This window comes from Hipposideros armiger, unplaced genomic scaffold (genome assembly GCF_001890085.2).
Source record: "Hipposideros armiger isolate ML-2016 unplaced genomic scaffold, ASM189008v1 scaffold_1, whole genome shotgun sequence".
In the NCBI taxonomy this organism is placed as follows: domain Eukaryota; kingdom Metazoa; phylum Chordata; class Mammalia; order Chiroptera; family Hipposideridae; genus Hipposideros; species Hipposideros armiger.
In genome coordinates, this window is record NW_017731351.1 from 2,269,544 (window position 1) to 2,294,827 (window position 25,284).

The 25,284-nt window shown below is 50.9% G+C and overlaps 1 protein-coding gene across 9 annotated transcripts in view; it reads right to left on the reverse strand.

Annotated features, from left to right (window-relative positions):
* Window positions 1-25,284, reverse strand: part of JADE1 (jade family PHD finger 1) — a 54,886-nt gene that overhangs the window by 3,859 nt on the left and 25,743 nt on the right. For 6 of the 9 annotated variants that reach the window (XM_019662929.1, XM_019663173.1, XM_019663088.1 and 3 more), the window contains exons 3-11: window positions 24,393-24,478; window positions 23,587-23,628; window positions 20,903-21,060; window positions 18,779-18,966; window positions 16,089-16,300; window positions 12,925-13,092; window positions 11,560-11,676; window positions 8,416-8,937; window positions 3,138-3,255 (exon numbers count right to left, since the gene is read on the reverse strand). In XM_019662929.1, coding sequence (XP_019518474.1) covers window positions 3,138-3,255; window positions 8,416-8,937; window positions 11,560-11,676; window positions 12,925-13,092; window positions 16,089-16,300; window positions 18,779-18,966; window positions 20,903-21,060; window positions 23,587-23,628; window positions 24,393-24,478 — 1,611 coding nt within the window. Of the gene's footprint in view, window positions 1-3,137; window positions 3,256-8,415; window positions 8,938-11,559; window positions 11,677-12,924; window positions 13,093-16,088; window positions 16,301-18,778; window positions 18,967-20,902; window positions 21,061-23,586; window positions 23,629-24,187; window positions 24,359-24,392; window positions 24,479-25,284 lie in introns of those variants that run through there. The other 3 variants (XM_019663250.1, XM_019662759.1, XM_019663337.1) reach the window with 2 other exon arrangements.

Below are 25,284 nucleotides of genomic sequence, written 5' to 3' on the forward strand. Positions count from 1 at the left end.
ATGAAGTTTTTACTGTAAAGATATGATCTCCCTTGAGAATCTGCATCCAATCGGCGTACTCAAGTTCATGTGCTATATTTTCTACAACAGCTGAAATTCACAGACTTTTACATGAAACATCATCTTTTCAAGGAATGTATTTTCCTTCAAACACAGGGGAATCCATGCAGAGTCTGGTGGTCAGGCGCCACCTGCTCCCAGCCACAGCCACCAGCCAGTCACCTGCCTCCCCGACCGGACGTGGGCAGGGACTGGCTTTTAAGTTTCTTTCCCCAAATTATCTATGCCCTCACTGGGCTATGAAGAGGATAAATACATGTAAATATGTGAAATGGACAAGGGAAGGTGCTTAAAATCATTCTTAACACTTTAAAAATGTTTACTGTTACATGCAAAACCCATTTGTGGAATTAAACTAAACTGTCATCCAACAGGATAAGTTCAACTGGTGTTTTTCAAACATGTTTGACGCAAATCACAGTAAGAACTAAATTTCCCAACACCCAGGAAAAGCTCACTTCCTGAAATCAAATTAGCGTTCATCATCTGATACGCACTCTGACGTTTTCTATTTCACTTGTTTTTAATGCTAGAGGCGGCCTCCTGAATTCATCTCACAAACCCACATAATAAATAAATCGTACTCCTCGGTGTGAAAAACACTGGGTGAATTCATCACACCCTGGAGGGGCTCAGAAGGACCAAGTTTCGGTCAGAACCCCACAGTACCCAGAGGGCAGTATTCAGGTTTGTGTCCCCGCAGGGTGTGACCCACCAGGACAAGGCTCTGTCCCCAAGCCCCAGGCAGGAGCCCTGACCGGAACGTACTGCTAAGCGGATGCAGACACTCACAGAAACGGAACAGAGTTAGCGACTCGACTCCTAACACAAACTTGTTACAACCAAAAGGGAGGGTGTTCTCACACCCATTTCTGCTACTTGACTTGGGACTCATGGCCTCACATAAGCACCATCTCCATTGAGGACTCTCAGTCCGCGAGTGGCCCTACCGGTTCTGAGTCACAGCACAGCTTAAACCATGGACCCTGAGCAACACGTGCAAGTCACTGCCGTCTGCTCGGCTTCACTTGGAATCATCTGTCTTACAAGACATATCGACTTGCATGAAAAAAAACACAAGTGAAAGTCTAAACCTGAAAAAAGAAAAACAAAGCATCCTGCAGGACAAGCACCATTGCTTTCCACCCATCACAGCTAGTGTGGTTCCATCCCAGAGGGAAGGGGGGGACGCATTTTCCTTTTCTGAAGGAGCAGCTGGACTTCTGAAGGGCTCCGTTACAGCCGTTAAGCAAAACATGTTCTCACCTTGTTCAGAATCCCAATCACTTACCCAAGGAAAAACCGCAGCCATGAAATGCAGAAAGCTGCCTGCAGTATCCATGAAAAATGACTCAAGTGACATCAGATGCAAACACTCTTTACAGCTTATGTATATAGGTAATCACTCATTACATAACGACTTAGCAAGTGTCACAGAAGCCTCCAGTGTCAAAACTCCGCAGGCATAGCCTGCATTTGTGGCCCCGGGCAGCGGCAGCGCCTCTGTGGGCTGGAGGCCGAGCAGTCTGCACCAGATGGGCCTTCACAGAAGGACACTAAGGCCAGGGATAGAACAGGTCCCGTGTGTTTGCATCCAAGTTCGAATAATGAAGAGGCAGAAGTTCACTTTAAAGAATCTGAATGGAACTGCTTTTACTTATGACACCTGCTTAGAAAAATTTATTTTAGAAGTGTTACAACTAAACTCTAGCTAATGATATAAGCGTGACACTCCGGGAAATATCTCCACTTGGGGAGAAAAAAATCCTATATAATACTGTTAATAAGTTAATGCCATTAGAATTCTGTATTACTTCGAGAATGGCCTTTAATACTCCCTAGGCTCTTTCTCTTTGTTAAAGTGACCAATTTACAGCAAGTCCTCACTTAACGTTATTGACAGGTTCTGTGACTTTAAGTCAAACAACATCTAACGAAACCCAGTTTACCTCAGGCTAACTGATACAAACAACGGTTCCGTTCCTGTGGCATCTCACCAAGGTTCCAACGAAATGACGTTATTCGAGGACCTGCTATACCTCTAATCACACCGGTTAGTTTTTGGTAAACCAGAATTGGGATTTCAACATAATAGGTTATATATAACACTCCTTGGTTGTTTCTGTGTGTCATAATAATGTACAGTGACAAAAAGCCACAAAAGCAGAAAAATGAGAGTGAGCCAGCTATGACTGCAGCACGAGCACTTCCAGTGTTGCTGGGGTACCGGAAGGGCGGACAGAGCAGCAGACACGTCCCCTAGACCTACCTGCTCTGTGGGTCCGCCTCTGCCCAACCACACTCAGCAGAGCTCCTGCTCTAACAGCATGACACCTGCTTTGCGGGCTGACGATCCCAGAAAGTTAGTGCTGAAGGGCAAGTGATTCTGGACCACACCTCTTTCACGGATGAAGAGTCCCACCTTGCCCAACTTTGCACTTGATCTCCAAGTCATGCCCTGTGTTTTTTGGGGGGTTTTTTTCTTCTCTTTGCTTGGATCACAGCAATGTGAAACAGAAGGCACTAAAAAAATAAATACTTGGTGCCTTATCTCTAAAATACTCAAAATTCCACCCACGCCAAAGAAGTCCACTGAGAATGTTATCTAAACGTGGACATGTGACTCACGCACAGTCTTCAGCTGTAGTTACCATATGTTACAGGTAGATTCAAGGCTGGATAATTTACACATCTTTTCAGGTATCCCCATGATACCTTACGTTTATCGAGGCTTTGCAATACAGAAGTTGCTCTTTCATTTGAGCCTCCCAACAGTTTCCAAGAGGTAGCTTGAGATGTCATCCTAGTTACATATGAGGAAAACGGGGCAACTTAGAAATTACGAGACTTGCCTGTGTTTGGCCTGGAAGTACAGTATACAGGAGTCAACCCAAATTCTTAGCCCTTCCCCCTACACCATGATGCCTCAAGATTTGCTTTAAATGTGAAAGTCTGCACTTCTTAGATTCTTCCGCAGGATAGATAAAATAAAGACACGACTCTTTCTTCCCTTAACATAGCGTTAAGGCCTCGACGCCCCTGCTCTACTGTCGCTCCTGTGAGGGCTGAATGCATACCTGAAACTCTTTCTTGCTCCAAGAGCTTAGTGTAAAGATTGAATATCTGTTCCTGGATTTTGCACACAGATCGCTTAATCTTTTCCCTGCGGGTCACCATGTAAGTGAGGTTCCGAACCTAGAATGTAGAGAATAAAGATTCTAAGTAAGCAATACATTGTAACAGTACTTCGGTGATTTTTAATATTCTTTACCTGGCAGAAAATTGCTCTACCAGGGCCTTGACTCACATTTGAAAGCAAAATGTACTTTAAACATTTTACTCCATCTCTCTCTCCTTTGGGCTGCAAACAAGGACTCCACACACACCCCGCCATGTAGGCGCAGCAACACGGCAGTTAGATTGTGGGGGGGGGGCGCCTACAGAGCGTGCCCAAAAGCCCTGCCTCCCCGGGCCCATCTAGACTTGGTGGCCAAGTCCAGACCTGCCAAAGGACTCTGCTTATCACCCCTTGGGGTCTTCTTCTCATGAATTATAGTGTCAAAGGCCTTAGAGCACCTCAGAAGCCTATGCTGAGCTTCATCAAGCATCTTCTGAAGATAGAAATCAGGTAAGAACAGGGTCAAGGGCTATCAGAGGAGGAGCCCCTCCAACCCGCGCCCCCAAATATCCCTGCACAGTGCCCACTAGTAAACTAAATGGTCACCAACAATCCAAGCAAACTTTTTCAGCTGAACACTGAGCTGTCTGGCTGCCCAGAGTGACCAGGTAGCTGACGTTCCTGTGTCACTGAAAAGCGGATGCTGCCCTCCTCCTGACGCATTTGTAAGGAACTGAAAGACCAAAGTGCTGAGCTCCGCTTTGTATCCAGCTTTGTATCCAACGTGCATCCCCAGGGGACCGCATGCTAACTAACCAACGCTACTCATCAACACTTGAGTTCCCCGTTTCTAAGGCCATCTGTCATCAGTCAATACAGAAAAAAAAATTAAACCCCCTTAAAGCCTTCAGTCCTAAAACCTACTGGTAAACCGGACTAGAAATTCATGGCCCTAAAAACACAAATGTCAAACCAACACAGATTTGCAATTCAACCTTTGCTCAGGAAGATGTGGACAAGGCCTCCCAAACGAGCTCCGTGGCAGGAGTGGCTGACCGTGTGCTCCCCATCGGCTCCCACGTCAGAGGCATGACTACGCTCCCCGAAAACCCACAGCTTCCTCATGCTTGGCAATCTCTTTCCCCGCGTCTTCCTTGCAATAGAAGTCCAAAGGTCACCGACCTTTCCTTTGGGCAGTGAGGGTGGCAACGAGCCATACACACAAGGCTGCACTTTGGCTTATGTCCCGACACCTCCACTCGGGTTTTCAGTCCTTTCTGCACCCTAACTTTTCCAGTTGTATTCAAGGCAGTCGTGTTGGCAAGAGGCCATGAGGCGCAAAGAGAAAGCAGCCTTCACATCTGCATGGTGGTGCGTTTGCAGCCTGAAGCCGCGGCACCAAACCAGGCTGCCCCGGATGCTAGCTGATTCCCTATTTAGGACCTTCCTAACACTCCTCTTCTAGATTAAAAAAAAAGAAGAATCTTGAACTCAGAAGCAAATCACTCTGTCTCAGAGTAAATATTATTTTGGTGTCTTTCACCCTGGTTTAGGCCCGTTTCTTTCTCAAAGAGCCTCAGACCCACCCCCCCAGGCCAGGAAGTAGGTGTCTATTATAAAAATCCTGACCGATTGGGGATCGAGGTGACTAACAGTCTATTCTCTTTGATAAATAGCGTTCCACCCAGGGGAGATTAAGGGTGAAAGCCGAAAAAGGAGGAAAAGGCAAGATTTAGAGCCATATCAGATTCAAAACTGTGGGAAAACAAACAGCACAGTTTTTACATTAAGACAAGAAATCTGACCTCTGGAAACAGGAAACGAAAACATATTCCAGCTCCTAGGAGTAGACAGGTCACTATCCTACATTCAAGTCAGACGTAGAGCAGAGATATTGACACCTCTCTTACTGAAAATTTTCATGGGAACTGAAAATAGGGAAGCCAGGGACCTGAACTTGTATTCTTCGAATTTCATTTTGGTAGCTTCGACCACTTCCCCCAGGAAAGGCTCCCACCCTGGCTGCTAGGTAGGAAAATCCCCGTTATCCCCCATGATCCCTGATGAGAAATATCTAACTAGAAGCCACAAAGGCCAAGGCACGGATGCACTTTCCGTTGGAACAAATCAGCCCTGAAGGCCCCAGGCCTGGCTGCCTGCACCTAGAACAGTGAGCACACTAAGCCTCACCTCCCTCCTCACAAGACAGCTAGTGTGGAGCTGAGCAGCTAGTGTGGAGCTGAGCGGAGGCTCTGTCCTGAAAACAGACTCAGCCTGGCCCTTCCTGCGCCACCGCGGGACCCAGCTCCCTCCCCCGGCTGCATCTTCTCCCAACTGCCAGCTCTTGGGAGCACTCTCACTGTGTCAGGTTTTCCCCCAAAGCAGTGGGTCCCTAACACACAGATGGCTGGCCCCACCCCCCGCTTCTGGAGTCCAAGGTGGGGTCCAAAAATTTGCATGTCTATTAAGGTTACAGGTCCAGTGGCTGAGGGTCTGGGGCCACACTCTGAGAACCGCGGCCCTCGGGAACCCAGCAGTGGCTTCTGGGCTTTTCTTGACTCCCAAACGCTGCGTGCCAACACCAACGCTTAACATCGCCTTTTGTTCAGGGACGGGGAGCCACTACCCAATGTCCAAAGTGACCACTCCACTGAGTGTTGAGCAGGACAGGCCCCCAGACGTGGCCTGTTTGGATGCCCAAGCCAAGTCAGGGGCAGTATGTCTGTTTACTGCATCTTTTAGGAGACAACATTCAGGGAAGGAATCCCACCAGGCTTGAGGTGGCCTGGGGAACGTGACATGGTCACCTGGCACATGTCAGCCATCGCTCTTCTTAAAGGTGTGGGGTTCCAAAGCCTCCTGAAACCTATTCCTGTCCCCTAACTTTCTGGTCCAGAATTGGGACCCAGGTGTGCAATGACCCACGGTGTGTATTTGCAGTAGAGCAATCCGCATTCATCCGCTGTTTGCCTTTCTAATGTAGGCTACCCGTCTGTTTAGGAGACCACACGCCTGACGACTGTCCATGTGCTGACTGACTGCGTACCTGCTATGAAGTACTAGTGTGTGAATTAGGCAGAGCTCTGGCTCAAATGAGAAACAAAATTATTAATTTACTATTTGTTCTTAATGTCACCCCTGCCCTGATAAGCCTTTGGCTCAATCCACTTGCTGTTTATAAAGAGCTGTGAAGCTCTCTGGGCCATGGCAAAGATTTCAATGTTTTAAAACCTCTGCCATCAGAGGCCTCATGGCAAATTTTGGAAAACGTATTTTATTATAATAAGCCCATTTTAAACTGACACTAAATACCCTAAAATCTCTTTGGCTCTTTCATAAAGTAAATGTAAGTAATGCCACACACACACACACACACAAATCCTGATTTATTCCCTGTTTGTACATAATTGGCATCATTGTACTTAAAAAGCAACAGTGATGACTCCAAAAAAATGTTTAGAATTTAATTATAAGTGTATGTTAATCTGAGTAACTTAAGTACAGAAAAGAGTTAGTACACCACAGCATTTTCTACACTTTTATTTTGTGGTGATCGTGAGACAAACACAGTCCAAACATTAGACTTCTTGCCCTCCCTCCTGAGGACTATCTGACTCCACATGCACCCCGAGTACAGCAGTGGTCGCGCTGGGGCAATGGCTTCTCGCCAGGATTCCAGTGTAACCTCTCCTAACAAAAAAGCCACACACACATCCACACACACGTGGTGCGGAGGCGAGGTCGTCTTCACACTCACCAGCAGGGGGAGTACGGGAGCTCGAGCGCCTCAGCCTCCTCCCGCGCACCCGGAATCCTAATCTGGTGCCGGAAGGGGCGTCACAAGAAGCTGGCACTCAGTCAGGGACTAAAAGGGTCTTTAAAGAGCACCTGCAATCACTTTCACTTCTGTGCCCCCTCTAACAGGGCCGTGCAGGTCTGTGAGGTCTGGGTCTTCTGGTTCAGCACTTCTTCCATTTATCCCTACTCTGCCTACGCTACTCTCATTTCAAATCATCTACGAGTCAGTTTCCCAGGAAGGTTTATCACTGCGCCCCAGTTAACAGCTGCCTGGGGGAGACGGGATATGGGTTAGCCGCCAGCTGACAAGTTAGCTGCCTGGGGGAGATGGGTGAACGTTTCAGGCCACCCCAGCCTGCCTCTCAGTGCCGGCTGCTTTAGGCAGGAAGCCTCAGTCCAGCTCCTGCGCTAATAAACGCAATCAGTCCGGGGGCTGACGCAGAAGGTGCCGAGATGCAGCCCCAATCAGCAAGCCTCAGTCAGAAACTACCTGCAGGGCCTGGAGGCTCTGGGGGGAGGAGAGCCTTCGCCTGATTATTCCTGAAGCAGGAAGAAGTCCAACCTGGGACTCCAAAGGAAACGGAGTGGGGGAGGCACAGAGCAGCAACAGCTCAAGTGCCATCGGGGACTCCAGGCACAAGCCTGCAGCGTGAGAAAGCAGTGTGTGGAGCGGTACTAGGGGCACCTCCGGCAGATTGGAGGCCCTGTGCACCGAGACCCCAACCCCACACCCGCACAGCGACACACCACACACACACGGACACGGACACACAGGCGCACACACGAGGTATATACACAGCTGCAATGACGACTTAGCACCTCACTGCCAGGAGTGCCTTCTGTGAAAGACACGCATGTGTGGAAGGGCACACACACACAACAGCACCCACAGCCTGCCCTGCTCCGCACAGCACTGGAAACGCCCCTGTGAATGAGCCAAGAAAGGAGGGAGGCCGGGAGGCGGTGCGCAGCCCTCCCAGGGAGCCCGGCACCAGCACCTAGTGTGTTCCCAGGTTGAACGGGAGCGCTTCCTACCTCTGCCCGCCTCCTCCAGTCACTGACTCCATTCTGTGTTTCTAACTGAGTTTGTCAACAATTTTGAGCCAATCCCTTGGCCCTTTTCCTGGGGCTTAGCTCCCTCTAGCTCTAGAGTGAAGAAGGGGAGACACACCCGTGTGATCTCGTAGAGGGACATTAAGGATTAATGGGAAAGTGTGTAAATATAAATCAGAGAAGCCCCCCACTCTGTGGCAGTCTTGCACGTACGTACAATGAGTCTCCCAGCCCATAAATATACTGAACCAATGAACCTCATGCTGCAGTAGGTACAAGGGTCTGCGAGTAAGTGGACCGGCCACCGCTCCTTGCTCTGGGCAAGCAGTGGCCTCTGTGCAATCTTCTTCTCTAAGTCATTACAAAGTGTCAGTGTCAATCATTACCCTCTCCAGGTCCTGCCGCAGGTGCGTGAACAGCCGCAGCCTCCTAAACAAGACATCCTGCTCGCGCTTCGCTAGATTGTCCTCTTCGTCTTTCTTTGGAGTGATGAGGGGCTTGTTGAAGTTGACCTTCCTCTTCAACTTCCAGTACTGGTACAGGAAGTCCACCACCTCCTCGGGCAGCCGCAGGGCCTGCGCCACGTCCAGCAGGTTGACGAAGGTGTAGAACTCGTCCTCCAGCTGCTGCAGCTTCTGCTTCCGGACGCTCACCCGGTGGGCCTCCTCCTGGTTCTGCTCAAGGCTGGCGAAGGGCTCCAGTGGATCCCGGGGGGAGCACTCAGGGGCCCCGTTCTCCTGAGCGGCCCCCTCCCCGAGGCTCTCCTCGGGTTTCCTGTGGGAGCTGTGCTTCGGGCAGTAGGACTTGAACTTGACTTCGTCGTTCTCTGCCAAGATGGTCTTCATCTCCAGGCCCCGGTCAAAAGCACAGGTCACGTGGAAGGCTGTGCGGCAGTTCTTCACAGAGCACTGCGAGGACATGCAGAGAACAAGAGGAGAGAGATTACAGGTGACAGTGACCGCCCCCCTCGGTGTCAGGCACCCCTGTACACATGTGCACGCCGGAGCCACACTGCCAAGCCTGCGGTGAGTTCCTCGGACATCAGGTAAGGCTTGGGAGTTAGGGGAACTCTTCAAGGGAAAGGTGTCGTAAGCTAAACCTGACTCTCAGAAAAGGAGCTCGCCCCGCCGCCTCCCAGCAGACACCACCACACCAGCGGCACGTGCCAACGGTGCCGACGAAAGCGCCGGCACTCAGGGCTCAACAGATGCGCAGCACGCAGAGCACGGATACGCTGAAGGTTCCTGTGCGTTCTCTTTAGATCTGAGTTCTTTTAGTGTTTATAGAAAAAGCCAGAATGATAATAATTTCCTCAGGAAGAAGGACTACTAGTCAGTGTTTAAGGGAACCTGAACCCTCACCTCACCCCCAGCCTGGCAGAGATCCGGCACAGGGAGGACAGGGAGTCACACGTTTCCTCCAAGTTGCTCAAGAAGAGGAGGGTGAATACAACTCCCGAAGAGTAAAAAGAACAGGAGACGAGGAGAGCCCAGCCAAGGAAGAACAAAGAGGCCTCCGCACCCATGAGGCCCCGGTGCAGAAGGCTCCCAGGTGGTGGAGGTGGCACCAAGCCCCGCGTGGGCCCCCCTGGCGCACCTGGCACTGACTGCAGTGACGGCAGAGCCATGAGGGACGTGCTTCCTGTGGGTCAGGGAGGTCACCCGGAGGCCAGGCACCGTCTGGCAGTGCCTTCCGTCCCTGATGAACACACACACACACGCACACACACACACAGCCTCCTCAGGGCTACAATTTAATGCCTCGGATCCAGACGGCGAGCCAGTGGCCTGGCAGGAGGAAAGCGATTAGCTTCCCCCGTCTGATCTCGCTGGGCGAAGCCCTGGAAGAGGTTCCTTGTGGTGACTGAAGCCAGTCCTTAAAAGCAACACTGTGCTGTGTGAGGCCCAGTGATCCCGGGCTGGCCAGGGCAGAGCCAGTGGCCCCGGGCCAGCTGAAAAGCTTCGCCTCCTTCAACAGGCCCTGACTCCACCACCACGAGTGGCAGAGGACACAGCTGGGGCTTTCACCCCCAATCAGGTCAGTATCTAAGTGGTGCCTGCCTGCCAGTCATGGTTTCTTCCATGATAAAGTCTCTTCCCCACAAGAGCAGAAAATCCAGCTCCCTTCACCATCCCCTCATTATCGACACTTAAAGCCCAGGAACTCACAGATATCTGCAATTCCATCTATAAATAACCTCAATTCCAAGAAACGTGTGAAATCGCATTAGTGGCAGAACCTACACGACACACCTGGCCACTATCACTTCCTCACCAAGAGATCCTTCTCCCTCCCGGCAGCCACGTGGGACGTGGACGTGGGAGCTCGCAAGGAGACACTGTCTGTGTTTGGCTGAAGCTACGCTTCACCCAGGCGCTCCAGCCGTGAGGGGACGGGCTGTGGCCGAATGTTTGTACAGGACTTTGTCAAGATGCCAAACGGCCTTCCTTTGGGTTTTCCGATCCAGGTTGACTCAGCAAACAGATGTTACAGAAACGTCAACCAGAGCGCCTTCACAGCTGCAGACATTTCAGAGAGGAATTCTTTAATAAAATCAGTCCATTCTGTGAAGATATGAAAAATCATCAACCTTCCTTCCTTGGCCTCTTCTCCTTCAAATTAATGTTCTGGGAAAAAGAGGTCAACGGCAACACAAGTCATTTACCGGCTCTCCTCAAAAAAGAAACAAAGATCCCACCTCTTGTAAATGCCAGTTAGGACCGGAGAGGCGTGCCGGGAAAGGGCACAAATGCTACCCTCAGGGGAACATCAGGTAACGTGGGAGAAGGTAATGCCCATTTCCCGGGTCTGCCACCGCTTGTTTTCTGCAAGCATTCACATGGGTATGCACGCATGCATGCACTCACGCACATGCACACGCACGCACGCACGCACGCACGCACGCACACTCTGCCACAAAGAACCAGATATCCAGACTGTGTTCAGATAACAGCTTCTGCAGACCACGCTGGGTGCAGCCCCTCTCGGGGTTGGTGCTCCAAGGAGCCTATTTTACCAGATTCAAAGCATCAGCATGCCCAGTGATATCACACAGTGTGCACCTAAGGCATGGCACCCTCTGTGCACCCCCAGAAACCAGCAGTGTCGGGGCAGCCAGAGGCGCGTCTGCTACTCCACCCAGCAAACGGGAGAGGCAGTGACCCTCCAGTGTCAAGACTGGCTCTTCCCCAGAGGCACCTGCCTGTGCAAAGAGCTGTGATGCCAGGCTTAGAGCAGAAAAGGAGCAGCCAGAGACAAACTGGGACTTCCTCGCAGCTCATGTGGACTCCAAGTTGCCCTGTGATTGCTAAAGCTGGGGTTGTGGTTACACCAGGTACAATCCACCACCAAAGGGGTTCATACCAGCTGGAGTCACTCCCCAGCACTTCGTTTTAAGAGCTGTGAGACACTTGTCCTGCTTCCTGGATTCTAGTCCCATCTCCAAATCCTCCACTAGTTCAGAGCCCTCCCTGTCCTGCTCCCTGCAATACAGCAAAGGGAAATGCGCCCCTTGGGACGAAGCCGATTACCTGGATGGAGGCCCCAAACTTCTCATTGCAGAGGCTGCACACCAGCGCCCACCGACTGCTGGGGATGTGTGACACCTTCGTGATGGGCTCCATCTTCTCGGGGCTGCCAATGCTGACCTAGAGGCCCAAGAAAAAGCAAGACAGGGTGGCAGAGGCCGTCAGGCAGACAACAGCTGCACACGGGCAAAAGAGTCAAGGTTCATTACCTTCCCGTGCCCCAACTACCAGACGGTGGCAAGGGACACTCGGCCTCCTAGGACAGGCAAACCACTGCTTTAAAGCATGAGGACAGCTAGGGACAGCTCGGGGCCAGCAGCAGGGGAGCCCAGAGCCCAGTCCCCAGGTCCACTCCTGCCACACGACCAGGAAGCCATCTGACACAGGCGTCCTTCTTTATAAGCAAATGTTCACTTCTCGCCAGAGCGTCTGACAGCAAAATGTATACATATCAGGACAAGGCTATCTATGGCCCACAATGAAGTTATCAGGACTGAAAATCCATCTTAAATATATTAAAATAGGTTGTCAACCATGGAGTAAGGCAACATAAACTGATTTTAATATCTCCCTCACTAAAAAAAACCCATTCTCTTCAATCCAAAAAGATTACTGCATTAGAAGAGGAAAACTACCAAGACAAACCAGCTCTCCATGTGTGTGGCCTAGGTCCCTGAATGGGATCCCTATTAATACCAAACCATGAGAGCCGGTGCTACCAAGACCTGAGGCAAGAAGCCACAAACCTGAATCGTCCCCAGATAATTTCGAGAGTACACCAAAAATCACACACCAAAAAATGCCGGAATTTGAATCACAAATGATATTCTCATAGTGAGCCATGCAAATTAAATTAGTCAAGGTCTGGGACTTGAAATAATTTAGACCAGACCTGAAATTTAAAAGGCTGAGGCTAAGGAAGAATTTTAATAAAAATCACAAGAATGTGACCGAGAGCAGTGGCTCCTTAAGCACGGTGGTGTCATGTATGGCTCACCAGGCACAGGATTTACAGTCAGGCCTGGGGAAGGACACAGTTCAGCCAGGCCACAGCTGCGACGCCACAGGTCTGCTCCGGGGGCAAGTGTCCACAGCGGCAGGGTGAGCGGTGACGGCTATCTGAAGTGAAGCCTGAATACCACCAGCCAAGAGTCCAAATCACTCTTGCTTCCAGCTAACGTTTCCCAAATTTACAAGATGACAGTGTGGAGGTTCAGGTTGAGGGGGAAAATGGGGAGCAATTAAAAGGTGCCATTTCTCCTCATCTGCTACAAGTGGCCCTATTCATGAATGGCTCTCCATCACAGCCCCACCCGGAGCCAAAAGCAGGACTCCCTGAACTAAGCTACTGTTAAGAACCACACCTACCTCGGGGATCCACAGAGCACAGCTGACATGGACCCACTTGGTCCCACTGCGCGTGGGCTTCATGGCTCCGCCTTTCTTGGGACACAGCAAACACTTTGGCTGAACCCCCAGGGCACACGTCCGGCACAGCCAGCTGCCCTCTGGGACCTTGAGGATTCCGTAACAGGCCTGTAAAGCCCAAGCAACACCCGCCAAAGAAAGAGAGAAAGGAAAAAGATTCATTTTTCCCATTCTATCTATTAATTTTAAAAGACCAAGAAAGATTTTAACAGCCCAGCAAAGCAGAGGCACCTCCAGCCCAGGGGGTCTGAGATCTGTGGAAACAGATCTTACTTACCTTATTTACCACAGGCTGACTTTGAAAACTACTGGAGGACAGAAAGGTTTGCAAACTGATCTGCTCGACCATGTTGCAGCAGACACCCGTCCATACCCACTTACTAAACACCGAGTGGAAAATCCTCAGAGCACACCACGGGGCTAAGTGGGGAAGCTAGCCCTCCCTGCTTTCTCAGATGGGTGGGGTACAAAGTGAGGAAAAGGCACGAAACAGCTGAGAGTCTCCCAAAGCTATTAAAAGAGATGGTGGTGGAAACAGAGGCGAACTAGGAGCATCCTCGTTCCCCAGACTGCACAAACGCTACTGACTGGACCTAGACCCCAGCACTCTCCCAAGCGCGCACACAGGCACAGAAAACAGAGGCTTTCTAGACAAAGAGAATGTGGTCCTTTTAGCTGATTCTTAAAACAAAGCCTGCTTTTTGCACAAGATGACAAAATTACACAAGACAGCAAAACTGCAAAATCAAGGCTTTTAGAACTAAAGTCACTAAGACGGTTCAAAGAAAGAAAAGGCACATGTTAAGTAAGTGAAGGAACAAAACCACGATGGTACCAGGAGCACATTCAAAGCCTTCTAAAAACATCAGACTGTTCAGAACTTTATCCTTAAGTGAACCACAAGTCAGGAAGTTGAGAGACACAGTAACATAGCTGCGACTCCCCAGACAGGAAAAACACAGCCGCTGAGCAATCTGAGTACCCAGGATGCAGAGAGGAAGGCACAGGGATGAGAGCGGAGCTGAGGCACGAGGATTGGAGCTTAGCAGCGCTGTGTCGTGCCATGAAAGAGCCACTGTCAACACAGACGTACCGGGAAAAAAATTTTAACAGAGTTAAATGACACTATTAAGGTTTCAAATATTAAACGGTTTCCATCAGGCATTCTAGAGAAAGTCACATTTGAAGAGAGAATTTTTTTACTGGAAAAGCAAGTCTAAACAAAATTAAAAGATTGAATAAAGTATGCCTGAAAGTCAAGCCATGAAGAACATCTCAGAAGAAAAATGAACCACAAGGAAATGTGAATGAAAAGAGACACAATGGCAGAAAGACATAAGGCCAGGCATGGGGGTAGGGTGGGGGACCCGGAGACCCCAAGTTCCAGTTCCAACTCTGCCACTAACCCTAGTGGGGCCTTGAACAGCCCACCCTGACATCAGTTAACTGGTTTATAAAACGGGCTTTGAGTAGTTTTCAAGCAGAATCCTTTTTTTTTTTTTTCAAACAAAATTTTTTTCAGGAAAAAACTAAAAGTAAAACAGCAGGAGAAAAAACTGAAACGCTATCCAAGGTAACAGCGCCAGCAACAACAGAAAGCAACCACGGTAGTCTTGCTTATGATCTGGACACAACAAAACCCCTACAGGAATTCTCGATTATCCCAAGGAAACTTCCCAGACAATCTGAAAACCCAGAGCTCCAAGAGGGTCTCTGACATGACGGAGGCGAGACTGTGTCTCAGGCTTCTCGGCAGGATGAGCTGCGGCAGGAGCACAGCTGCTAAAGTCTTCAGGCCGAGAAGCCAAAAGGCAGACAGACTATGAAGAAAACGATAATCAAAGAACTTCAGGGAGCAAACTTGATTCTTCCTCCCAAGGTCACTGAGCACCTCCCACATAAATCACAGCTAGTTTTACATCTCAGCAGCAACAGGTGAATTCAAAGAAAGGACCTCAGAGTGTATATGAACGTGTCCCCACAGAAACCCAAATTATTTCATTATCGCATTAGAAGAGGTAAAAAGAAACTGAGATTGTCACAGCCTTTCAGTTGCGCCCATCCTCACTCAACTTTAAGGATTTACCTTTTCACGGAAGGGAGCAAGCAACCACCAAATGCCGCTGGCATCGGGAAGAACAGGAAACCACCTTCCAGGAAAAAGGCCTCTTTCCGCTTCTTGAACAGCTCAGTTTGTAGACTAACATGTTAGCAAAGATTATGGGTGAGTTGTGTCCCAAAAAGACACGTGAGAGTCCTAACCCAGTACCTCAGCGTGTGACCGTTATTTGGAAATCTTGTCATTGCAGATGTAGTCAGTTAATACGAGGTCACACGGGAGTAGGGTCGCCCTGGAGTAGGGCCCCTAACCCAATCTGCCTGGTGTCCTTCTAATAAGTCTCAGGTGTGGGAAGTCTCAGGTGTGAAGACACACACACACACACACACACACACACACACACACACACACACACACACAGGGAGGACGCCATGTGAAGACAACGGCAGAGACTAGAGCTGTGCAGCCGCAGCCCAGGAACGCCAACCACTGTCAGCCAAGCACCGGAAGCTGGGAGAGGCGACACCGGCTTCTCAGAGGGAGCGTGGCCCTGCCGACCCCCTGCTCTCAGGCTCCTCCTAGTCTTCAGAATTGCAAGACAATACGTTTCTGTTATTTTACGGCACACAGTTTGCGGTGCGTTGTTATGGCCACCCTAGGGAGACGAATCCAGCAAACTAACTGCCTTGTCGAGAGGTTTGTTGTTGTTTTTCAATGTTCTCAATACCTGAATTCAGGTGTTGGAGCAGGGCAGGGGGGAAGCATATCCTCTTTTCAAGTAAACCTGACCTCTGTGGGCAGGAATGAAACAGTATGTGAAGGAAGGACAGTCCTCACAGGATTCTATTATTCTGGTTGTCAAAGCAGCGAGAAATACCCCCAGCACGGTAAGAGCCAACCGGGGCCAGAGAGATGCTGTCCCAGGCATGTCTCCTAATGAGTTACGTCACTCAGGACAGCAGGACAGCAAGCCCCACCTGAGGGAGGCCCCGGCGAGAGACGCGCTCGGGCCCCAGGGGCCCCCTCTGTCCTCGACGCCGCGTACCTGGTGCACGCAGATGTTACATTTGTCGCAGAACACCATCTCGTTGCCGTCCTCGCCATCGGGCGACTGGCAGACGTCGCACACGACATCCTCATCGTACTCGATGCCAAGACCCTCCTCCGTCTCTATGGCATGGCTCATGTTGTCGTAGCATCGCTGCTCGAACTCCTCCAGGACCCGCTCCATGGTGTACTCATCCAGCTCAGGCATCCCTGCGGGGACACGCCACCACGCCCACTTTAATGAGCCCGTACCAATAAACACATGATCAGACAGCATCAGCATTTTTATATTTATAAATAATGGACGATGAATAAGTAATACTACAAATAAATCCAGCCTGAGAACCCCAAATATTTTCTACTGAATGCCTCTCAGACACTTCTAAGAAAGCATCTTGGGATTAAAAAACAGAAAGAGTCTTCCACGCAAGTCTGTTAGGCACTGAGGATGCCGTGTTGGAAGTAGAAAAGCAAAGGTAAAAACACCAAAAGGTTCAAGGATGTTAAATACATGGGGTTCCCTTGTCATTTCATTACAATATTACACATAATAATGAACATGGACGTGGCTTCAAATTCACAACCCCATGTCGTGGTTTGCATGTCTTCGGACAACATTCTCTGCTTGCTGTTAAAACGGTGCTCTGAAAACATTTCCACAGTGAGCACCCCAATGTTTTAACCGGTTTATCCCTCCTCACCCTCTGGACTTCCTAGGCTGAGAGGCACAGTTAATCAGACACATGAAAGGCCAAAACACAAGGAATGTCTGAAGCAAGGAAATGGCTCATTGTGAATCAAATAAGATGCGTTCTTATGCAAGAATGATCAAAAATACATTTCCAGTGGTTATCGTGGTCATAGCCAGTGGTGGGATGAGACTTCTATTTCCTTCCACTTGTGGATATAGTCCAAACTTCCTACAATGAAAATACTCATGCAAAAAGAAAAAACAGGTTGCAGAAAGTATTCAGACAGAATACTAAGTGGTGACAAACTACAGAAATGGCATTAGAACTGACAGTGACTTCTTGTGCATTATCATAAATTTAAAACCATCAACCTAACACTTCTCGGGTTTTTAAAAATTTGGAGAGCCTGTTAGAGCTGACACTGTGATAAGCCCTAAGCACATATTCAAAAAAGCCACCTATCACTGGAAACCATATTTAATTATGAGACAGTTTCTGTGTTGCCACCAGGCACTTTCATCTCAATTCCTCCTACCAGCTTTGAAAACACCACTAGCTTTGAAAATACAATCCTGTGCCCTATAATTCATTTTTACCATTAAAAAGACCAATAAAACCATGTGTTCCATTTATGTTACAAAACTTCGTAATTTATCCTGTCACAGGATTCAGCACTGCTTTTCAATCTGATGAGTTAGCCCAGTACTCATTCCTAAACCATCCAAGAGGTCCGAGCGTCTGACTGTCCCTCTGCCTTAACACAGGACACCGTCAGTGAGGGCGTTACCTGGTCTTGACAAGGCAGAACTTTTTCACGTATGAACCTAACATGCATTCGGTTCCAAGAGGGCTCTGAAAGCTTCGAGCAGATTCTGTAATATGACCACACTCTTGCTAACACCTTGGCCACTGACATTTAAAGCAAGACCACAGGGAAGGAATCTACTTGGTCTGTCAAAGTACCTGGGTCACCAAACAAGGAGAAAATAATTTTGCCAGCTCAGTCCACACTCTCACTCCCGTTCCACAGGCCGGCGGCAGTGCAGCTGCCAGCACCCAGCACATGCCAGGCTTGTCCTGACATGACACAAAACCATGGGCTTGGCCTTCAGGCCTTTGAAGCCCACCACCAAAGGTTTCCTAGCTGTTTACTATGTGCGCAATTGCTGACAGGTGGCCCGTGCCCCCACCACTCACCCCAGGCCCATGGCACAGACACTCATGAGTCCCGGCGTCACTAATATGGAGCCCAGCCCTGACCTCACAGTCTTGCTCAGCAGGACACCTCAGGTGACCCTGGGCAATCAGCATGAGGATGAAACCTGTGTGCACACCAGTCTCAGCCCAGGAGATGCAGGAACATGAGTTGCAGAAGCGCCGGCCTCTATGCACAGATGAGCGGCTTACAGAAGAGGGGTGCCGGCGGGAAGAGCACTCAGCAAGCCGGGCTGCAGCGGAGCCAGGGCAGAGAACGGGGGAGAGAACAGTGCTCCGCGTTTGCAGCAGGGCTTAAGGGCATCGCTGAGGTGAAAACCAAGTGACGTGTTTAGGAAACGGCGAGCAGGCTGGAGTGGGCTGTACTGTGAGCAGCAGCAGGCCACAGCGGACCGGCAGTGAAAAGGTGTGAGCCGCACAACAGGAAGAGCCCAGGCCCCTCCTGCGGCCGCGGGAGGTCAGTTCATGTCTTGGGCTCCAGTTCCCTTGAAGTGAAGTAAAATGCGGGCAGGACAGGAGTCCTGCTTCCGCAGCCAGGGGGGCATCCCTCATCGACCGGGCCACTCTCTTCCCTGAGCCACCACAGACCCTGAGTCCATCTCAACACGTCTGCCACAGCCGGACAAGCTGTCTACAGACAGAGCCCGTGTCTGAGACGGACAGACGCCATGACGGAGCTGGCTGCACTGGGCGAGGGGAGCCTCCGCTGCTCACCTACGTGCCCACAATTCTTCGCTTGGCTCCATCGGTTAATAAAGCAATAGAGCCCATGGTCTCTCACCCATCTCCTTAAACTCCTCGTTGGTCAGTTCCAGCCACGCAGTGTCCATGTCATTGAGGTCGTAACGACACACACTGTCGGCCAGCGTCCGGATGTCCACATAGCCCAGCTCTGGAGGCTCGGAGCCCGAGGAGACGATGTATTTCTTGGGCCTGATGAACATGAGGGACTTCTCTTCAGACACGACCCTAGTTAACAAGAAAACAGGAAGCCAGCTTACTCTTTCTGCCACATAAGAGGAAGTCTGTCAGAGGGTCCCAGGTAAGCCTCCACCCCCAAAACCCAGGTCATCACCAGGTGAACAGGCTTAAAACTCTAACGTCACTACTAATAAAGCTAAGTGGGGGTCGTCACAGCACTCAAAATGGAAAGAAAGAGATCCAAGTGAGAACACTGCGGAAGTCTTCAAAACTAGCTGCTTCTTCCACTTGGCTTCTCGCACACCACTGTGTCCTGCCACCACTGAGGACAGCAGCTGCTCTGGCCTGCTGGCATCACCGACCAAAGTGTCAAGATTAAGGATTAAATCACTTTCCACTAACCAGGCCTGCCATCCCTGCTGGTTCTCAGGACATCAAGGAGCAAACTCACAAACAGATGCTGGGGAACGAAGTGGGGGACCCAGCACCTTTGTGCGATCTTAAGATAACATCAGGCCACTGGCCATTACTCCAAGTGTAAGTAAGAACCTGAGTCTGAGCCAGGTCGAAGGACTCCCCCAACATACACTTAGGATCCAGGACAGGGACGCGAGCCCATCCCTTCCTAATCCCTGGGGAACTGCCGTCCACCGCACCCCACTCAACCCCACTCAAAGGCCACGGCAGCACGTGAGAAGATGCAATCGCTCCCAACGTGGACTGAGGGGCCCTCTTCCCAAAGCAACGGCCCCGCGCGTCCATACAGCTGCTGCACGGCAGCGTGTCAGCCGTCTGCGTTATCAGCAAGCTGTCCGAACACTTTGCCAGAGAACTTCCACCACCCTTCTCATTGCCAGTGATTGTATCTGCAGGACACTGAGATGGCCAAAGAGCGCCTTCTCCTCAACCAGAAGCAGGGCTTCGGCTGAAAACTCCCATAAGCCGACTCAGCACGACTTCTTTTGTACCAGGCTCCCAAATGAGAAGGAATTGACTCAGCGAGAGATTCCGGGCTCGGGGTCGCCCAGGCTGCACAGCTGCTGTCGTGCCCCAGAAGCGATTCTAAGGCCAACATCCTGCAGAGACGCAGGAGCCTGGTTCATGGAGGTCATCTGACTGGTCATTTAAACCTACAAATCCATATGGACACTTGTCACAGAGATTCCAACACAGCAATGCTCAAATTCAAACGTCCTAAGAGCCTGAAGAGACACAGAGTGGGCAAGGGCTGAGGTAAGTTCAGTCCACACTCAGCGATGGTGAAAGAGCCCGTTTCGCAAAGCAGGCAGCTGACCGAGGACACACCTAGCTCGGCTGCAAGCTTCGCTGAGCACAGAGGGTACTCGCTTCTCTCCGTGCGAGGGCCCCAGGTCAGCAGGGCTGGGCGGTGAGGAAGAGAGCAACCCGGCAGCAGCTTTATGTGGAGGCGCATCATCGAGGACCCAAGCCTCGGGGGGGGAGTGGTTTGTAAGTCGATCCAGAGAAAGCCCCACAAGAACGGGACAAAGTCCATCCCCAGAAGCTCCCTCTCCATATACCTAACCTGACCAGCCTCCTCACCTGTCCTCCTCCAAAGGGGGGGCGACCATCGGAGGACCCAAGAAGCCACCTCGCAGGTGCCCACCAAGGCCAGCCCTTCTCCCCACAGGGCTGCTTTCCAGCACAGACATGATTAGGGGGTGGGGGGTGCAAGTGCAGGAAAAGAGGAAGCAGGGGTGCAGAGGTCCAAGTTCCCTCCCAGCCAGTCACTTTCCAAAGCATCTTGGAATGTGTCCCCGCTCCTAAGAGAGCAGCCTTCCCAGATGGTTGTGACATTACATTCAGAGGCCTGTGGCCCTCACGGTCACTGCCCTGGGACCGGAAGTGTGCTTCTACTGCATTTCTATGTCCACTGGAGGCCTCACCGCTGACTACACACTGCTCTGGCTCAGGCACCCGGCTGGTAGGCTTTGGAAAGGCACTTCTCTCCCTGGGGCATGTGTACCTGGCCACAGGCTGAGGGATGGTCCCCGGGCTCACTGGCACCTGGACCCCCTTCTCCCACTCCTGTCTCCAGGGATCTGCCAACACGTAGTACTCATCTGGGTTCAGCTGGTAGGAGTCATGCAACTTCATAGCGGTGATCAGGTCCGTCCTAAACACCTGGAACGGGAGAGACAGAGTCACTGACATTTGCTGCTTGCATTCTTAAGAGCGCTGACAGCTGCCGGGTAGCCATAAAGCTGCCGTGTAACAAGGTCACAGGATCAACAGAAGACCAGTCTGACCTGTTACAGGAAACCCTCAGCCTGCCACAGCCCTGGTCGCTCAGGGGCGGGGGTGGCAGCAGCTCACACTGCCCTGTCACTCCCTCATCAACCCTACGAGAGGCAGTGTCTGCAACAGCAACAGAGCGACTTCACTGTCCTGCCCTGACAAACTCCTCAGAGCTCTCAATTCACCACGCACCTGCTGAAGACCTCAGGAGGGGGGTATTTCACTCAAGGGTGCTCTTTTGGTAGATGTTTAAAAAATGATTCTCCGCGACCCATCAGCGCAAACAAGAACCACCAGGGCCTCCTCTCTACACACAGACGGCCACCCCCAGCCCTCCCTCCTAGGGCACCAGGGCCGACGGCAGGTGTCTGGGAGGTCAGGTCCTGCTTGGCTGGTGCCAGGCAGAAGTACAGGCTGGAAAACTCTGATGGGGCAGAAGCAGGATGATCTAACGTAGGGAATCAGAGAACAGGCCTTATAAAGTGTGTTTGTTTGCACACCTGTACCTGGCGTAACTTCCATAAGGGAAGAGGTACTTGTGGGGAAAGTGGAGGAAGGAAGGAGAAGAAAGAAAGACGAAAAGAAGCCACTACCCTCTCCTCACCCTGCCCAAACAGACCCACAGACTCAGAAGTGCCCTCTGCCAGGGCAGCTCCTCAGCATGCAGCAAGGCCTGGAGGTACACGGCCAAGGTGCTCTTCTCCCCACGTCCGCTCCTCCCAACCGGGCGGCGCCCTCAGTCCACACGTGTCTCAGGGCTGCAGAAGGAGGCCCTGACCCTGGCATCAGCGCCACCCTAAGCTGTATCTGGCACAGAGCGCGCCTGCATCTGCAAGCTGCCCACTCTGTTTGCACAAGTCACAATGCTGAACTCTCTCTTCTGGAGAAGGACAGGGCGCTCTTTCTTGTGCTGCTAAGCACAGTTCACTTTATATGCCTGCTTAATAGGTCCATATTTGTTTTTCCTGGTGGCTTTTCAGGCTGCTGATCACTTTAATAAACTTCACCATAATAGAGTCTGAGGCATGAATAAAAAGGCCATTTTTTCAGCCTGCTACTCTCGACACCGGCTTTTCCCCAGAGTGCCACTCCTCATTTCCAAAGTCCCAGGAACAAGGGAGGACCTGGCTACGCACCTTCCATAAAAGCCCAAAGAAGACCGGGCCCCTTAAAGCACTGAGCTGCGAAGCCGGCATCCATCCGAGCCATGCTTCCCCACCCCAAAGAGAAGTCCTTTAAAACAAAGTCAAGTCCACATCACCAGGAAACAAATTAGTAGCTAAAAAACAGCATTCCAACTAAGTCTTATTAGTAAAAATAAGGAGTTTGCCAAAAGAGGAAAATCAAACTAAAGTACCAAGATGAGAAAAGGCAGCCCACCATTTTTACTCAAACTCAGATGGAGATGGTCAAAAACCATCACAGGTGCCCCCAAATGGACGTGAACGCCCGCGTCCTGGCAGAGTTCAACATCAGCACTTAAGTATAAAGTCCTTTGAACTCAGAGAAATTTTAGAAAACATATGAAACAAAACACGGGTCAGGGACAAGGCAGGCACCACCCACGCTGCTCAGCACCCTTGCTGCCAGTGCCGGCACTCAAGGGGATCCCAGGGCACCCCCTGTACTCCTGCCCTGAAGCCAGTCGAGTAGCGTGAGACTATCAGAAAGGTAGTGGGGGTTGTAGAGGCAGCACAGAGAAAGAAAGAAAGAAAGAGCAGCACAAAAGGAAGGGAGCCCTGCAGGTGCCAAAGGACACAGGGTCTGGAATACCTCACGGCCCTTCCCAAGATCCTTCAGTCTAATGTTTCAGTGTCTCCTGGGCTGGTGTCCACAATTCTGAGGCAATGCACCTCGTTCCTGGTGGAGGACGTTACTCCACAACTAACTCTCTCCTCCACTCCACGCAGCGCCCCCGCGCTCCCCGTTCCAGCGGAAGAAACCCAAGTGCCTGGTGGGGTGGCAGCCTCTGTCCCACGTCACCCGCAGAGCGGGCTATGAAATATCCCAAAGCGCGGCACCAAACCAAGGAACGGGACCAAAGGCTCTTGCCCACAGCCTGCTCACTTGGAAACGTGGGTGAACAAAAAACGCCTTTTCTTCAATGACTTACATCCTCAGAGCCCAGCAAACGTTTTCAGAGAAAACAGATCTCAGGGCTGGTAGGGGCCCTAATCAACAAAAACCAGCTGAGAAATGTATCTAAAAACAATTATAAATAGATTGATAGATGATATATGAAAGACAGACAGACAGACAGGTAACAGCAAAATGGGGGAGCAGGGGGAACATAAGATGAGAAACAAACTGGAAAAGAAGGGGGAAAAGCCTTAAGCATAACCACAAAACAAAACTCCCAGAATTACATTGGGTTGTTGCCAAATAAGCCACAAACTGATGGCTAAAACTAACTTGAGGCTGGCAGTGACTGGAGCAGTTGAACCCGCTCATCTCCTGGCCAGAGGAAAAGTTGTTGGGAGCCAGATGGAACAGAAAGGAAAAGAATAGAATTAATGATAACAACAGCTAACATTTAATGAGCACTCTTTTATGTGCTTTGTATGTATAAAACGCTGTGTCTTGGGCCATCCGAGTGGTGCGTTGGTTAAAAACTGGCTTGGAATGCCAGAGGACCCCGGTTCAGATCCCATATATGAGGGCCAGTGACACTGCCCTCCACAGCTAAGATGCTGAACAACAGCTCGACCCGACAGCGTAGGCTGCAGCCCCTGTGGCAGTGGGTTGCCATGGGCTACCATGTGTAGCCGGCAGCCAGCGTGAGAGGCCAGCAGCCGCCGTGAGCGGCCGTCCAGAGGCCAGCGACTGATCTGCCTCACCCGGGAAGAGCGCAATGATGGTGCCAGCTTGGGCCAGTGAATCAACATCCTCCACAACTAGACTGAAGAACAAAAGGACAGCAATTTGTCTGTTCCCTTTCCCCTGATTCCCCAGCATTGTTCCCCTCCCCCAATTCCCCAATAAAATCTTTAAAAAACTCTGTGTCTTAACCCACCTTAATCCTCACAAGAATCCTGAGATAGACACCTGTGTTACCCCCATCTTACAGATTCAGAAACTGAGGCACAGAGGGGCTAAGTGACTTGCCCAAGATTCAGACACACATCAATCAATATCAGTCCACCAGGTGTGTGTCAGCCAAACGTTGTCATGCACACACGTGTATGACGTGCACGGTCGCACCAGCCTTCAGAAAATACCTCCGAAGGCTTTCGATCTTCATGTCTGGAGCAGGAACTTCTCCTGTGCTGGGATCGGGAATTCTGTGACCACGTAGTTGACAGGCCTAGAGAAGCAAACATCCAAACAGGAGCAGTTAAAAGTGCACAAATCACTGATTGGTCAAAGGTGCTTTTTTTTTTAATCAAGCTGAGGGAGGCTCACCTCCGCACCACCCATGGACGAGCCCTGGTGCTCGGCCAGAGCTCTTTTCCCGGACACACAGAGCCCCCCACCCCAGCCCCACTTCCCAGGACCCCTGGGTCCGCGCTGGATCAGGGATGGTCTACCCTCCGGGGGGGGGGGGGGGGGGGCTTCACCCGGAAGCCTCAAGTTAAGAGGGTCAGTCTCCCACTGATAAATACAAACTGAAAAACATTTGACTGCATTTTCAGTAAACTTTCTAAATGCTAAGATCATTATGCTAAATCCAAAGGCTGCCCTCAGAACTTGAGAAAAGAACGTTTTGGCTCCATGAGGCGTAAGAACTGCGATTCCCTAGGACAGGGCAGCTGAGACCTACCGCAGAGACAGGGGCTATGGCCCAACAACCCTCCCCGTTGCTGGCTCCTTTCCCAAGACAATGCCAGGCGGGCAGCTCTTTTCTGAGCCTTTCGTCCTGTATCACCTGGCCGCTCCCTGACAGGCCAGACACCAGAAGCCCTTGCAGGCCCAGGTGGGTCTCCTCACTGCCATGGAGTCAGAGCTCTTCTCAGGCCGAAGCCCTCTCGGCAGCACTGACTCGGTCCGCTGACATGCTCCCTTGGCCTTGGTGGCAGTTTTCTTTCCTGTGTCCCCACTCTGTGATCCCTCCTCTCCCGTGTTTCTCCTGAATTCTTTCCTCCTCTTGCTCCACTCCACCCCCCATCCCGG